This window comes from Dromaius novaehollandiae, chromosome 18 (assembly GCF_036370855.1).
Source record: "Dromaius novaehollandiae isolate bDroNov1 chromosome 18, bDroNov1.hap1, whole genome shotgun sequence".
NCBI lineage: Eukaryota > Metazoa > Chordata > Aves > Casuariiformes > Dromaiidae > Dromaius > Dromaius novaehollandiae.
In genome coordinates, this window is record NC_088115.1 from 4,634,615 (window position 1) to 4,649,244 (window position 14,630).

The following is a 14,630-nucleotide window of genomic DNA, read 5'->3' on the forward strand; positions in this document are numbered from 1 at the left end:
GATTGCAATGAAACCTCCTGAGAAACCTGGCGAAGACTCAGCCCTCCACTTCTCAACATCCTGCTCTTTCCTGAAGTGCAGTCCCGAGTCCATGTGTAGCATCACTGTATCTCTTCACCACTTAGCATCCAAGCAGGAACAGTGGCCCACGGTACTGCTGAGCCGGTGCAAAAAGGTAACTTTGCATGGTGATCGAGGCAGGAGAGGACACTTCTCGGTATCTTCTGCAAAGAAGTTGCAGAGCTGAGATGGTGATGGACACTGATTTGCTTCCAGCGTCCTCCCATGGAATGAGGCACTTGAGGGGACAACTCAGCTCATGTATGATTTCACAAAACACTGGAGCTCCCATGGTTTTGTCCTGTGGGTCAGCACCAGGGCTCTGGTCCAGGTTGGTCCTGAGCAGGTCACGGAGTGACAGGGCTCCCTGTCTTTTTGCAAGGCTTTAGGCAGCATCATGGAGTCCCTGCAGATGCCTGGTTGTCTTCTCCTGGCATCTGCTCAGGCACATCCTCCAGGGAGTTGGCTGTGCAGGGACCTCCCTGATGAAGACATGCCTCCCTGCATGTCAGACTCCGCATGGCTTGGTGACATCCACCAGCCCTCCTCTCCTCCCTCCTCCATGGGGCTGCTTCCTTGGGCACTGCACCCATGCCTGTGCCTCCCAGCCATTCCTCTGGCCGGGCATTGCTGTGATCTTCCTGAGTGATGTTCCAGGTATGTGCGTCCCGTCAGTAGCCCTTTCCACATGTCACACCAACTGCCCTGAGGCTTAAGCACACAAAGGCTCCAACAACCTCTGAAACTCATGGTCCTCATCTCGTCCGCCTCATGCCATTTTGGAGCAAAGAGAAGCGAGTGATGAGCGGTGGTTGGGCACCCTGCTCCAGAGCAGAGCCTGGGCATCCAGGCTCTCTGGCTGTTGCTCTGGCTGGAGCTCATGGTGTGAGCTGGAGTCCCATTCATAAAGATGTCTGTGTTGTGGAGCAGGGTTCAAAACACACGGAGGGAAGAAAACCAGGCATTTGGCCACGCAGTGTGGTGAGGAACCAGAGATAAGCCTAGAGGCATCTTCTGCCATATGTATGCACTTTTTTCTGACAGCTGCCAGTCAAACGGCACAGAGAAGGCAGAAGAGGATGGGAGCAGCGATCGGCTGAGATTACTTCTCCTTGACTTCCTGTGGAGAGAATAAACACTTTTCTCCTTCCTAAAATTGTCTTCCAGGAAAATAGCTTCATTGGGAAGTGACTATACAGACCTCATGTGTTTATTTGCTAATTGTGAGGTGAGAGGAATCAATAAAATCAGAGACAGAAGAGGAGAAAAAACCCAGTGGAAGTTCCAGCACTGGACAGGAGACAAAGTAAAGAGAAATCACTCCATGAACGCTGCGGGCTGGCGCATGTGGAAGATGTAGTCATGCTGCATTTTCCGTTTTCTGACCTGCCTCTCTAGTTCAACCACAAAACACTTTTTGACTGAGTCTTCAAGCCTCTTCTCCCTTTTTTTTCCCTTTACCTTCTATGCCTTGTGATCTATGACGTACCTTTTCTGCTCACCTGTCTGTCTCACAGATTAACCTCAGCCCGTGTCAGTCCCAGATGGGTGCGGTCTTAGTTACATGATTTACCAGAGGGAGAAGAAATCTCAGCCAAACAAACAAAAACCAGAAAATCTTCAGATCTGCCTTAGTGACAACCAAATTTTACCCTGCTGAACTAACAGTGGAGTAGCATCACCACTGCTTGAAAGCTGCAGTGTTCAAACCGATTTCAAGCTATGAAAGAGCAGGGGAAACAGAGCTGCTCAGCCCAGCAATCCTTGTTAACACATTGCAAAATACATGTATTTTTTTCAGAGGGTGTCATGGATGCCAGATGCTTTCATTAAAAAAAAAAAAAAAAAAGAAGAAGAAAAGAAAAAAACCACACAGCCCTAAGCTCTGACCACGTATTTCCCAGTCTGGTGTGAAGGTAACAAAATGTGCAGATTAGCCAATTTTTATTTTTTTGGAAACAAATCTTTCCAAAAAAGCTTAAACCTTTGACCTGCCTTGGTCCGCACTGACAAAATGGAGAAAATGAATGAAAAGGAACTGGAGAGAGGTGGTTACAGGAAACTCTGGTCTAAAATACACAGTCTGTATTTTTTTGATGTCAAGGCCCCGTCCTTTTTTTCCCCTTTATTAATGAAGTGGAAGGAGTGAAAGCTTAGGTGAAGGCTTGGCTGGCACTGCTGCAGCTGCGTTCATTGACAGCAAGTTTTATGTCCTAACTTTGCATCTAGGACACGTGGTTTCCGCAGAGCCAAAGGAAAAGAAGTGGCCCTTCAAATCCTGCTTCCTCCGGTCGCTGGTCACGCTGGCCAAGTGTCTCTGCTACGTCTGCGCTTCTTTGTGGTAGGAGGACACAAAAATGAAGCCCTTTGCCTGGGTTTGCTCCCTGAACCCCGTGCGCGGCAGGGGCAGAGGGGCTTTCAAACATCTTCAGAGCTGTTTTGGTCACTTCAGACCCGAAGTTGACCCATGAATGTGGGCATTTTTGGAGGCAAGGCTCTTCATCGTCCCCATCCTCTCCCAAGGATGCAGAGAGGTGCTGGGAGGATTTTTCAGAAGCACCTAAGCTGGCTGGATTCCTTGCTTTTTAGGGCATTTAGGGGCTGTTTTTTTCACGAAATGCTTTTGAGAAATCCCCCAGCTGACCAACCACTTCCGTCAGCACCCAAATACTGCTGGGTCTCCGGCGCTGGGTGCCCATGGGCAGCGCGAACCTCGCTCTTGGCCGAGGCTGAAGCTCCCCAGGCTTCACGGTGGGGTTGGTCCCCAGGGCAGGGGGGTTTGCGGAGGCAGCCGGTGCCCAGGGCTGCGACCGTGGCGCAGCGGGAAGCGGCCGGCTCCCCCCGGCAGGCACGCTGCTCCGTCGGCCCCCCCGATGGCGGGAGGCGAAGCGGCTCGCCGCAGCCCTGGCAGCGGGCAGAGGCGCTGCGGCTCGCCGAGGCCGGCGGGTGCCCCGCGAGCGGCCGCGCGAGGCCGCCGAGCGCCGGCAATGCACCCCCTGAGGGGAGAAGAGAATCGCATGAGTCACAGCTTTCACGGCGCGCGCGCTCCCGCCGCCTTCCAGCGAGCCGTGGCTCCCGTCCAGCTCCCCAGGCCCGCCAAGGAGCCGGGGGCCGCCCGCGAGCCCGGCGGCCGCCCCGCTGCCCGCCCGCTGCGCCCCACGGACTGCTGCGCCCCACGGCCTGCTGCGCCCTGTGGCCTGCTGCGACCCGCGGCCTGCTGCGCCCCACAGCCTGCTGCGACCGCGGCCTGCTGCGCCCCACGGCCTGCTGCGCCCCACGGCCTGCTGCGCCCCGCGGCCTGCTGCGACCGCGGCCTGCTGCGCCCCACGGCCTGCTGCGCCCCGCGGCCTGCTGCGCCCCACGGCCTGCTGCGACCCGCGGCCTGCTGCGCCCCACAGCCTGCTGCACCCCACGGCCTGCTGCGCCCCACGGCCTGCTGCGACCCGCGGCCTGCTGCGCCCCACGGCCTGCTGCGACCCGTGGCCTGCTGCGACCCGCGGCCTGCTGTGCCCCGCGGCCTGCTGCCTTGCGGCCTGGCGCTCGGCCCTGGGAGGCTTTGGGGAGCCGCCGGCGTCACCCCTCGCTCCCTGCCCACGGCTGAGCCCGCTGCTCTAACGCGGACGCGCCGGGGCCCTGGGGAAGGGGCTGTGAGGCGGCGGCAGAGCGAGGGGCCCGGCACGTTTTAAAGAGCCCGTTAGCCAAAACCGAGGCCTCCGAATGGCGAGCGCGGCAGGCCATGCGGACCCCTGCGGATTAGCTGCGGTGGCCTGGCCACAGGCGCTTGCCCTGCGCTGCGAGCAGGAGCTGGCCCAGCGCTGCCCGGGCGGCTGCGGGCCCGGGCGCCCGGCCGGACCCAGCACCGAGCACCCACTGGCGGCCCGGCCCGGCCCTCTCAGCTCTCAGCCCCTGGCGCTACCAGGCTGCTCCGGGGGTTTGGCCTGGAGCCTCCAGCCACAAGACCTGAGGACTCAAAGTTGCAGATGAAAAGCAAGGGGGGGGGGGGGGTTTGATTTAAAAAAACAAAAAAACCCCAAACCCTCAAAACAACATATTTGAGGGCAGCTGCATAAAGGCTTAAATAAAAGCAGCCCCCCCCTCTCCCCCCGCAGCATTCGGAGACCATGAGTCAAGGTCCCAAAAAATCATGAGATTGCCATAAAAATAATGAGGCTTAAAGCAAATAATCAGTTGTGGGTGTTTTTTTTTAAATTTACTTTGTGGGGGGGTTGCATTAAATTTCCTGTTTTTGAGCTTTTCCCTGCCGAAGGGAACCTTGGGCTGGGCTCTCCGAGCAAACCTGCAGCATCATGCAGGATAACGCGAGCTGGGGCCGAGGCGGCTGCAGGACCGGAGCTGGCAGCCCTGCAGCTGGGCCGCTTGACTTCGCCGTGCGGTTGCCCAAGGACTCACGGAAACGGGGGATTGGGACCATTTTTGCACATGTCCCCCCCTCTCTAAGCCTGCAGTTTCCAAAAGGCTGAGTCGCTTTTCACCGCACGACTGGAGCCCGTGGGAGTTTTGCTCCAACCATCGGCAAAAGGCAATGCCAGCACTCAGGCTGCTCTGGGCTCGGGCCGCTCCGGCTGGAGCAAAGTGTTAAAACAAGATTTTTTTTTTTTTTTTTAACACGGCGGTGAGCTTCGCCTGCACCCAGTTGCCAATTATTTCCTACCAGTTTAATATCGGAGATTTATGACCCTTAATCGCGGCTGGCCCGGGGGCCCCCTCTCTTTTGCCCTGCGCTGGAGGGGGCGACCCTCGCGCCGCCCGTCCCGCCATCGCACCGTGGCCGGAGCGTATGGATGCAGTTACGGCGAGGGATTTCTTCGCAATTTATGGGCCAGGAACGGGGTTTCTCCACCTTAACCTCTTCCAGGGATGCTTGCGGCAGAGGGGCTTGCAAAGGCGGGGGGGGATCGGGGCCGGGGTCCTTCCCTTCCCCACATTCCCCCCCCCCCCCCCCGCGTTGTCTCCCGGGTTAGATTTCTACGTGGAATTTCCCCCCCCCTTTTCGAGTCGCCTTTCAAAAACACGTTTTGCTTTTTCCACGAGACCCTGCCAAGCTGTCTCTCAACAAAGGGGGTGACTAAGTGAAGGCTCCGCGGAGGAAGGCTTTTTCCAAGAAAGGGCAAAGCGAGCAGATGATCTCACCTTGCAGCCGCGGATGCTCCGCGCGCCGCCTCGTGCCGGCCCCCCTTTCCCCGCCGCGCCTCGGGGGAGTGCGCAGCCCGCCGCCAAGGGCGCCAGCTCGCTTTCCCCCGGCAAAACACCCCGGGCAAAAATCCGGTGCGAATCCGTGCGGGATTGGGCCCTGCAGAAGCGAAAGCCCCCCGGCCCCTCCAAAAGGCCGGCGCTCAGTCCACCGCCTTTTGCCGCAGCCTCCCAGCTGGCTCCGATTAACCGCGCTGCAAGGCCAGCGGGAAGCCCCCAGGATCTCCCTGCGAAAGCCGGCGGCTCCACGAGCGGGGCCGTTTCGGCGATGCCGCGCTCCACCACCCGCCGGGCATGGCAGAGGTGTCCGGCGGCTGAGCGTGCCGGGCGCAGCAAGCCCTTTGCCGGGCAAAAGCCTAGCCAGATTTCTCCAAATTTCCTCCTTTTTTTTCCAAATTTCTGAGGGCCGGGCAGGGGGGGAAACGTGGAGCTCGGGCACCGTCGCTGTCAGGGCGAGGGCGAGAGCGGTGGCTGCTCCGGGGCCGCTGCGGCGGGGACGGGCTGGAGCTGCCTGATTTGCTGGACCAGCACCGCCTGCTTTAATTAAAAAAAAAAAAAAAATCCCTTTTCCAAGGCAAAACCCAAACTTTCTCGGGCCGTGGGGGAGCTGTTGCAGGGTGAATCATCTTCAGCAGTGGGGCTCTGCCCCCCCAGCCTGCAGAGAGCCCCCCCAGCTCTTTCCCAGGCTAATTTTAATCACCCCCAAAGCCAGCCCTTGCACCCGCTTTTGTGGGAGCAGAGCCCCCCCGTGAGCTCTGCCAGGCAGCCGGAATAAACCCAGAAAAGGCTTTTCGTTGCCTTCTGACCACCCCCAAATCACACAGCCCGCCCTCCCCACGCGCTGCTTGACTCTAAATATTTGCACCCAGTCTACCTCGCGGGAAAGCGCCTGATTTAAAAAAAGAAAAAAAAAAGAAAAACATAAACAGATAAAAAAAAATAAATAAGGGAAAATATCCCCTTTGAATTGTCGAATGAAAGAGGGAGCTAAAAAGCCCCATTGAGGAGCGCCGGGCGGATGATAGCTTCCCGATTGAGCTCAGAGGAGAAGTAACTCTGTTCAAGCTAATTAGGGCCTTTTAGGACATTCAGCGCAGCGATGCTGGCGTAACGGTGAGGAAAAGAGCCTCCTAATTGGCTTCCCGCTGTGGTGTCAGGCAGAAAGTCTTCATCAGCCCTCTGCGCACCTTCTCAACCCTTTCTTCCCCGCCGGCGAAGCCGCCAGCGTGGCCGGCCCTTGGCGTGGGGGCCCTGCCGTGGCCCGCTCCCCCCCGCGGCGTTCCCGCCCGGGCCCCTCCAGCACCAGCCCTTTGCCAGGCTGCCACCTCGGCTGCTCGCTCTGCCAGTGCCTGGAAAAAGCAAATTTGCCCTGCCGCTGCGGGAACCGCCGAGCTCTTCGTCGAGCTTCCCCCGGGGCCAGCGGCATCGCACATGGCCAGAGCATCCCAGTGCCGTGCAGCGGGACGGGACGGGACGCCCGCTCACCCCAGCTTTTCCTTTCAAACAAATGTCGCTGCTTGATAAAAGCGGTGCAGAAAAGGCTTCTTCCAGCATCTCCCCCCTTTAGAGGTATTCATTGCCCTGTCGGTTTCCGCAGCTTCTGGACAGGCTCTTAAACTGTCTTCCTCTCCCCAGGATCTCGCCGGGTAACAACAGGCTGTTGAAGCCCAAAAGCCCCCGTCACGGCTTCAAACAAGACGAAGCAGAAGGCTTTGCCCAAACCCAGCGGCGCTAGAAAGACATGTTCATCCCCCCCACTGCGCATTCGGCAAAGCAAAGCGGCGAAAGCATGACGGGGCCGTCTCTTTGCTCCTCGAGCAAGCACCGGCACTGCCCTGCTGCCCCGGAGATGCGCCCGGCGCAGCCGCTAGTACAGCTCGGGCTGCAGGGCGCGTTTTCATTCTAGTGTCGTTTCCCGAGGAAATGCGGGCGAAAGGATCGGATTGTGCACGTGTCTCTCTGCTCCATCTCCAAACCCCCTCGGCCGATTTGAAGCAGCCCGGCAGATGGGTAGTAAATTCCTGCGAGTTTCCTGCAGTTCAGCAGCTGCTTTCTGTCCCGCTCGGAAAGAAACAGCTCCAGTGTGAGCTCAACCCTTACGAGACACTGGAGAAGCCAGATAGGAAACCAAAATTTTGGATACACCGCACGTGGGGAAAGCATTTGTCAGAGCTCACAACTTATTAGACAGCGGAGAACCCGAGCGCTGGCCTGGGCCACCGGGCAACCCGCCGCCTTCAGCAGCCTTTAGCACAGCCCCACTCCATTCCTGTCCTTAATAATCTCATGGTCCGGCAGAGATATTCCCCTGTGCTGTTAAACCCTTTTCTCTAAGGTAAAGGGATGTCTTGCACCTTTCCACCACCTGATGTTTGCACCTCCGGCTGCTGCTACCAGCATGGCCAGACCTTGGCTTGGCCTCTCCCGATGCGGGCTGCGAGCGCGTCCAGCTCTGGCGGCTCGTCCTTGCCGAAGGGATTTTCTTTTTGCTTTGAAACCTGTTTGCCGTGTGGGTAATGGAAGAATAAATAGGCAGTGTTCGCCTCCGAGCCCCATGCTGAGGGGCGGCTGCATGAGAAAGTCCGGCTTGCTACTGTTTTCCAGCCCAAATCCCTTCCTTGCCCCCCCGCAACAGCAAAACCCAGGCTTGGAAACGCTAAACGCGTCGGGGTTTAACTCTGTAAATGCAGGCTTGTTTCCTAGGAAAAAAGCCTGTGTATTTCTTCCCTGCCTGCCTGTGTGCTCTTCCTCGCCCGGGCTCGCCGGGAGCCGTCAGAGCACAAAGCCAGAGCGAAGCATCCCTCAGCGGCCGCGTCTGTCCCTGCCGCGAACGGCCTTGTCCGAGGAAGACGTTGTGAAGGGCTGTTAAATGGAAATTCGTTCTGCTTTGGCAAACACTTCCCGGATATGCCTAGCTGCTGCTGTGAGTGTTTGGAGCGGAGGGGAGGTAGCCCTGCTCCTCCGGGAGACTTCTATATGAAGGGGATAGGGGTAACAGTGCAGTAATGCTGATTGATTGACACCCATCTGGGACCAAACCCCAACTGGGACCAACCCCCCCCCTCACTTACTCCTTGCCTGCTTGGGGCAGATCCCAAAGAGGACATGCCGGGATATGTCTTGCAGCAATTGCACCAGGCGCCGTTTGCTTCGGCCTCGCGGTACCCAGCAAGTTGCATAGAGGCAACCGCATTTCGCTCTCGCCCTGAGTCCCGTTGCTGGGTGGCATAAGCTGGCTCCAGGAGCACGCAGGCTTTGCCGTTGCACCCAGGAACGGGAGAGATACTCCGTTGAGATGGGCTCAGACCTGGGCAGTCCCATCTGCTCACGGCCCTTTCCCCATCCCTGGATCGAACCCAATGGATCATGTTTTCCTGAGTGTTTTTGACCCTCCTGTAGACTCAGACACTCAAATCCCCCCACTGCAACCTTGGGGGTGGGGGGAGGTGAACTGATTTCTAACATATACGTTTAGCATCATTTCTAAACATCCCCTGACACAGAGCCTATATTTAACCCTATATAGCCCTATATTTAACCAGCTCTGCCTGATCTTTCCAAGTCGGTCCCATTCCTACCACCCAGCTCATCCCAAGAGCATTGGCACTGCTGGGGCAGAAGAACTCATGCTGCATGAAGGCAGGACTCGGAGCAGGGCTGATCCCATCTAACCCCCTCTTGGCCTGAGGAAGGGACTCACCGAGGTGGAGATGAGCCTTGTGCAATGCTGCCTGAGGCTGCTTTACTGCGTGCTCAAAGCCCCAGGGGGGATTTGAAAGGTTTCTTCTGGTGTGGCCTGAAGAAAGTCCCCTCTGTAGCTCTGCCCAAGCCACCCCCTGTGGGGTCATGGGTGGCCAAACCTGGAACTGACCCATGTTAAAAATTATCGCAGAAGAACTGAGGTCTGGAGGTACCTCTGGAGGTGTTTGGTCCAAGCACCTAGAGCAAGGTTGCTCCAGCAGGCAATTTTTGAATAGCTCTGAAGATGGGGATCCTGCAGTCTCCCTGGGCCCCGTCCCAGGGCTGCACCACTCTCTTTACAAATTTGTGCATGGATTACAGGGCAGAGACATACCCAGATGATGGTGAACTGCCTGCCACTCGTCCCCACTGCACATAAATGCAGTGAGAAGAGCCACAGGCTCTGGGGCACAGGTAATCCAGGAGAAGCCTGGGGAGGAGAGGGACCCTGATTTGGGGGACTGTCTGAGCATGGGGCTCAGATTTTATGAGCAACACATCACACTCAAGCTCCGCTGAGCATTACCACCCAGGGGTTCCTCTCCAAACCAGGAAAAAATCATGCCCCAAATTGCCCAGCACCTGGCGCATGCTCATATACTGGTTGGCTGCAGCAGAGCCCGGCCGGGGCACCTTGACTTGACCACAGCTGGGACCCAACTGACAACCCACATCCTGGGTCATCCCGCGCTGGGGAACGGGCTGAGCGTGCTTCAGGGGAGGGGCGATGCTGTTTTGGTGCATCTCGAAACGGCTCTTCCCTTGGAAGCATGGCCATGAGGGACGGAGGGGCAACTCACCGTAGTCTTTCTTACAGTACTTCTTCATGTTGATCTTCAGTTTCCCCTTGGACGCCTTGCAGTATGAGTCACAATCTGGACAGGGCGAGAGGGGGAGGGCAAGAAAACATTAACAAAACAAATTAGCCTTAAAATGAATAAAAACTGGGGGGGGGGGGGGGGGGATGGGTGGAGGGGGAACAGGCTCAAAGCTGCAGCCTGCCATGAATAAGCAGCGTGCCTGTGATATCCATCTGCCAGGCCCCGATTGGGTCGTCTGAGGGGGCATTCAGAAAAACCTGCCTTTCTAAAGAAAGCCTCTCACAAAGGAACCCGTCCTCCCGCCCCGCCGCCCCCAGCCCGGCTTCCCTGGGCTGCCTCTGTCTTCCTGGGAGACCCCGGGGCCTCCCTTATTGTGCCACCCAGAGCTTTTGAGAGCCACACAAATTCCCCCTGTTCTCCAGCTCCGAGCCGGAGCCTGCCCGGAGCCCACAGAGGCCCCATTGTCACCCCTAACCCGGCCGGTGTCAGCCTTTGGCATTCATTGCCGGGCGATTCGGGCTGGGGTCGCCCTCCGACAATGCGGGTCAGCGAGGAAATTAGCAGCCCATGAAGCATTAGCAAAGCCTTTTGGTGTCCACTCTAGTGAAGTGTGCAAATAAAATACCCCAGGAGGAACGCTGCGTTTCTAATGGGCCCCACCGCTGCGACGCGGCCGCTCCGCTCGGGCAGTGCGGTGGCCGGCGCTGCAGCCCTGGCACGGCCGGCGGCCCGGCCCCGCTGCCGAGGCTCGCAGGGCTGGAGCCGTGCCGTCGGGCTCGGGCAGCTGCAGGGACGCCGAGAGCTGCTGCTGCAGGAGCTGCTGCTGGTGCTGCAGGAGCTGCTGCTGGTGCTGCCTGTGGCAGGACGGCCCCGCTCCCGTGCGGGATGCAGCCGGGCAGCATCGTGCGCTCGGCCCCGGGAACGTCCCGCGGTGCTGCGGCCGGGCAAAGCCTCCCGCCGATGAGAAGTGGTGAAGCATCCCCCCGCGCCTCCCGCATAGCACTACTAAGCCCTGTGCTGGGCACAGCAGAGCTCGGGACCCCGCTTCACAAGTGCAGTAGGAGCACAGGTAAGTAGTTCCCTCTTAGAAAAGCTCACGCTTCCAGCAGGCTGGGAGGGGAAACTGAGGCATGGGGAGGGGAGGAGTGGGGAGGTGGCCATCACAGCTGAAATGGCTGTAGCACTTCCCAGTAACAGCTCTGCTGCTCTGCCGTGTACAAAGGGGCCACAGGTAGGAAACCTGCTATCCCTGGGGCATGCCAGCCACCTCCAAGACAGAAAACGGGAGCTGTAAGAGATAGCTGGGGAGGGGGATAGGCTGTTCTTCCTCCTGTAGCTGAACCCCAGATCTACATGGTGATTTTGGTGGGTTGAGTTACCCCTCATAAAGGCACCAGCTTTGGGACGTGGCCCTGTGTCGGAGGTGGTCTCCAGTGGTAGATGCCAGCCAGGCAAGGAGGACAGTGAGGTTTCCGGACACCAGCCTCAGCGTGGCAGGTGTCCTGGGGTGTGCGACCCAGGTTCACAAAAAGGGCGAGCTTCCTCAGGAGGAGAGGAGATGCTCCATGAGGTCTCCCAGTGCATTCAGATCCCCCCAACCAACCCTTCCCGTTGATGGCACATCCAAACCTGGCCTGATCCAAGCAGCAACCTCTTTTTCAGTTCTGAGTTGGGGACTGATGAGGGGGAAATCCAGAGAGCTAAGCATTCGAACAGACCAAGATCGTCACAAGACCTCACTCTGATCCGTGCATGCAGCCCAGTCCTTCCTCACCATGGCCAGCTGGACAGTCACCTCATCTCATCATCACCCTCCTGACCTGGGTATCTCTAGCACTGCCCTCTGTTCTCATTCCTCAGAAGAGCATACAGAGTAGTAAGTGGATGCTCTTTTCATAAGACCTAAGTAAAGTCAGGGCCAAAACCAAAAGCTATTATTTGAAATGGGGCACCTTCCTGCTCTGAGAGGCCCAGCTAAGATCTCCACCCAGCTTCAACCAGCCATGAGTCCTTGGAAAGCGAGAAGCTGAGACGATGACCCAGAAGTTCCAGCAACCATTGCCTCCCCTTTGTTGTCTTCACCTAATGCCATCCTGAACATCATGCAGAACTTGAATTACATTAAGACAAGAGTGGATATTCCATTAAAAAAATGCCAAAAAGCTTTCACTCAATTTTTTCTACTATCTTGCTGTTCCTGTTGCTATCGCCTATAGCACTGGTACTGATAAAATCACTCAGCTGTCCCATGCACCGAGGTTTCATCCTAAATGTTTAAACCCACTTGTCAGAGCCCAGTTGTGGTGGCAGAAGAGGGAAGGCAGTGCTCATAGCTCAGAGGGTGGGGATTTGCTAGCAAAGCACCAGCCATGCCCACACAGTGGGATGCTGCCATGCAGAGGGATGCTGCTGTGTGGCGTCACGGAACGGGGCTGGCCAGACCCCAGGGACCTGCTGATGCACTGGACTTCCCATGCCAGCTGCCGCAAAGCCCGTGTATGGCTCACACGTACAACGTGGCAAATGCCACCAGCTCATGCTATGGAGCACGTGCCAAGGGAACAGAAATATTGCTAATCCAACGTGCTGCTAAAATATTCCTGGCCATGAAGATGGAAGGAAAAGACTACAAAGGAAATAAATGTGAACGCACGGATTTAACAGCCTAGGAAGGCTTTCCTTAGCCTACTCGGCCGAGCGAGGGACTGATGAGAGACAGGCGTTTGGGCTGTTTCACTAGGCAGCCAGTATGATTCTGCTCATCCGTGGATTGCTAATGTTTTCAGGACACTAATGGGGTTATGATAATCATGATGATGAATGCCTCGTTCTCCTCTGGCATAGAAATCGTGGAGCTCTATAAATATTCATTACTTACGATGCATCGCACCCCCTAAGTAGAAGCAGAGATTGCTGTACCTGTGCTGCAGCAGAGAGGCTGACACACAGGTGACGTACTCAAGGGCAGGTGGAAAGTGAGTGACAGAGCAAGGACAAAGCCCAGGACCTCTAGCTATGGATCTCCCATCCCCAGCTAAATCCAAGCCAGGCAAAGGGGTGAAGGAGAGCAGCCAGCTCTGAGCACTAGCGATAGGAAATGAACTCTTGCTGGGCACCCCGGTTCCCTGACCCACGTGTCCCACGGCTCTGTGCAGGCTCAACTCCAGGGTCCATCCGGACCAAGGCAGTCACCCGGTGGTTTGTCCTGTGCTCGCTCTGGAGAGCTGGGAGCCAGTGGGTCCTGCCACCTTGGCTGAACGGGCTCATCGAAAGCAGCTCCTTCTCCATCCTTGCAGCACTGCTGCAGGGACTGTGGGGATTCACCCCCAGACAAAATAAGTAAATGAATGAATAAATAAAAATCATCACTCTAGAGTTTGGTCCAAAGCACTCACAAGAACGGCCCACATCTCTTCAGCAACTTTTTGCATGGAAAGTGTCCCTAAACACATCTGAGCTTCCCAGGCCCCACAGTCCTGCTGTGACACTTCAGTTTGCCTGAGATTACTGATCTACCAGAAACCCATCCTGGTAAGCTTCCCGGCCAGAGAGGCTGTGCTGGACAACAGGCACCGCCTGGCCAAGCCACTCCATGAGCCTGGCCGGGCAGCACCACAGCCTCCACTTGCTCCAGCACAGAAACCAGATTTGTGGTTTGAGACACCCAGTCACAGCTTAGATCTGTCCTTGCTTTTCATAGTGAAACACCCCCAATCTCCCTTCCCCTTCTTTTTCTTTTTTTTCTTTTTCTTTTTCTCCTCCCTCCCCCCCCCCCCCCCCCCATAGGCTGTGCCAGAGCCTCAGCTGGTTTAAATTGAACTCAATGTGGCCAGAACCAGCTGGTGTAAATCAGTGTAAATCACCAGACGCCAGGGCTGATTCCCATCAGTGGGGGATTTGCCCCAGTTCATTTCCTCAGTCTCCTGCATGGAGAGCTTGCCTGCCTCATGGGTGACTTCGGAGGTCTTCTGGGGCCTCTTTGGGCTGACAAATTAAATCTCTCAAAATGAAGCCCTGTGCTTGTGTTTGCCAGCAAGTGGTGCTGCAAACTTGAGACTGATACTGCAAGATCATCGCTTGCGTGAGCCAAGTGCACAGAGAGAATGCTATGGGATATTATTTTAATGCTGCCTAATGACTGAAAAAGACCTTGCTCTTGTCCATCAAGTGATATTTCAGCAGCCTGGGCTCTGGTGGGAAGGCTTGCTGGGCTGTAGGTCCCTTGATGGAAGATGATAACAGAGCCAAGCTCAAAGCTTGGAGGAGGGGGCAGCAGGCTGAAAAGGGAGGAGAGACATGATTTACTGGTGGCTGGAATGCTTCAAATGCTATTTCAGTAACTTGTGCATGTCTTTGCTGGGATAGGAGACTCTTGTGAATCTTCTCCTCAAATTGTTCCTCCTTGCAAGCCTACAGAGTCCCCAGACAAATGTGCTTGGCCTGACGACATGAGAGGCTCCCTCCTCTGCAGGTCTCTCTGGTGCATCTTAGTGAGGTTGCAGAGGATCGGTGTGGGGTACCTCACCTTGGAAGGTGGATGTCTGAGACTGACTGAAAGACCAGGACGAAAATGAAACACGGCTGCTTGAAGAAGAGGTGAAGGATATCTGCTTTACAATGGGGAGCAACCTGAGAGATGACAGCTAAGATGTGGGCTAGTAAGTAGGGAAGATGGGTCTTATCCACCCAGGTTGCAAGGGTGCAATGCTGGAGTGGAGATTCCTCAGCTCAGCTCCATAGGGCAGCTGACTTGGGCATCGTTTCTGTATTTAGTTTACATGTCTAGTAGTACATTTC

At 56.5% G+C, this 14,630-nt stretch overlaps 1 protein-coding gene across 1 annotated transcript in view; it reads right to left on the reverse strand.

The window, feature by feature from the left end:
* The window catches only part of NTN1 (netrin 1), a 121,913-nt gene that overhangs the window by 6,704 nt on the left and 100,579 nt on the right, over positions 1-14,630 (reverse strand). The window contains exon 5 of the mRNA XM_026120599.2: positions 9,813-9,887. Coding sequence (XP_025976384.2) covers positions 9,813-9,887 — 75 coding nt within the window. The remainder of the gene's footprint in view (positions 1-9,812; positions 9,888-14,630) is intronic.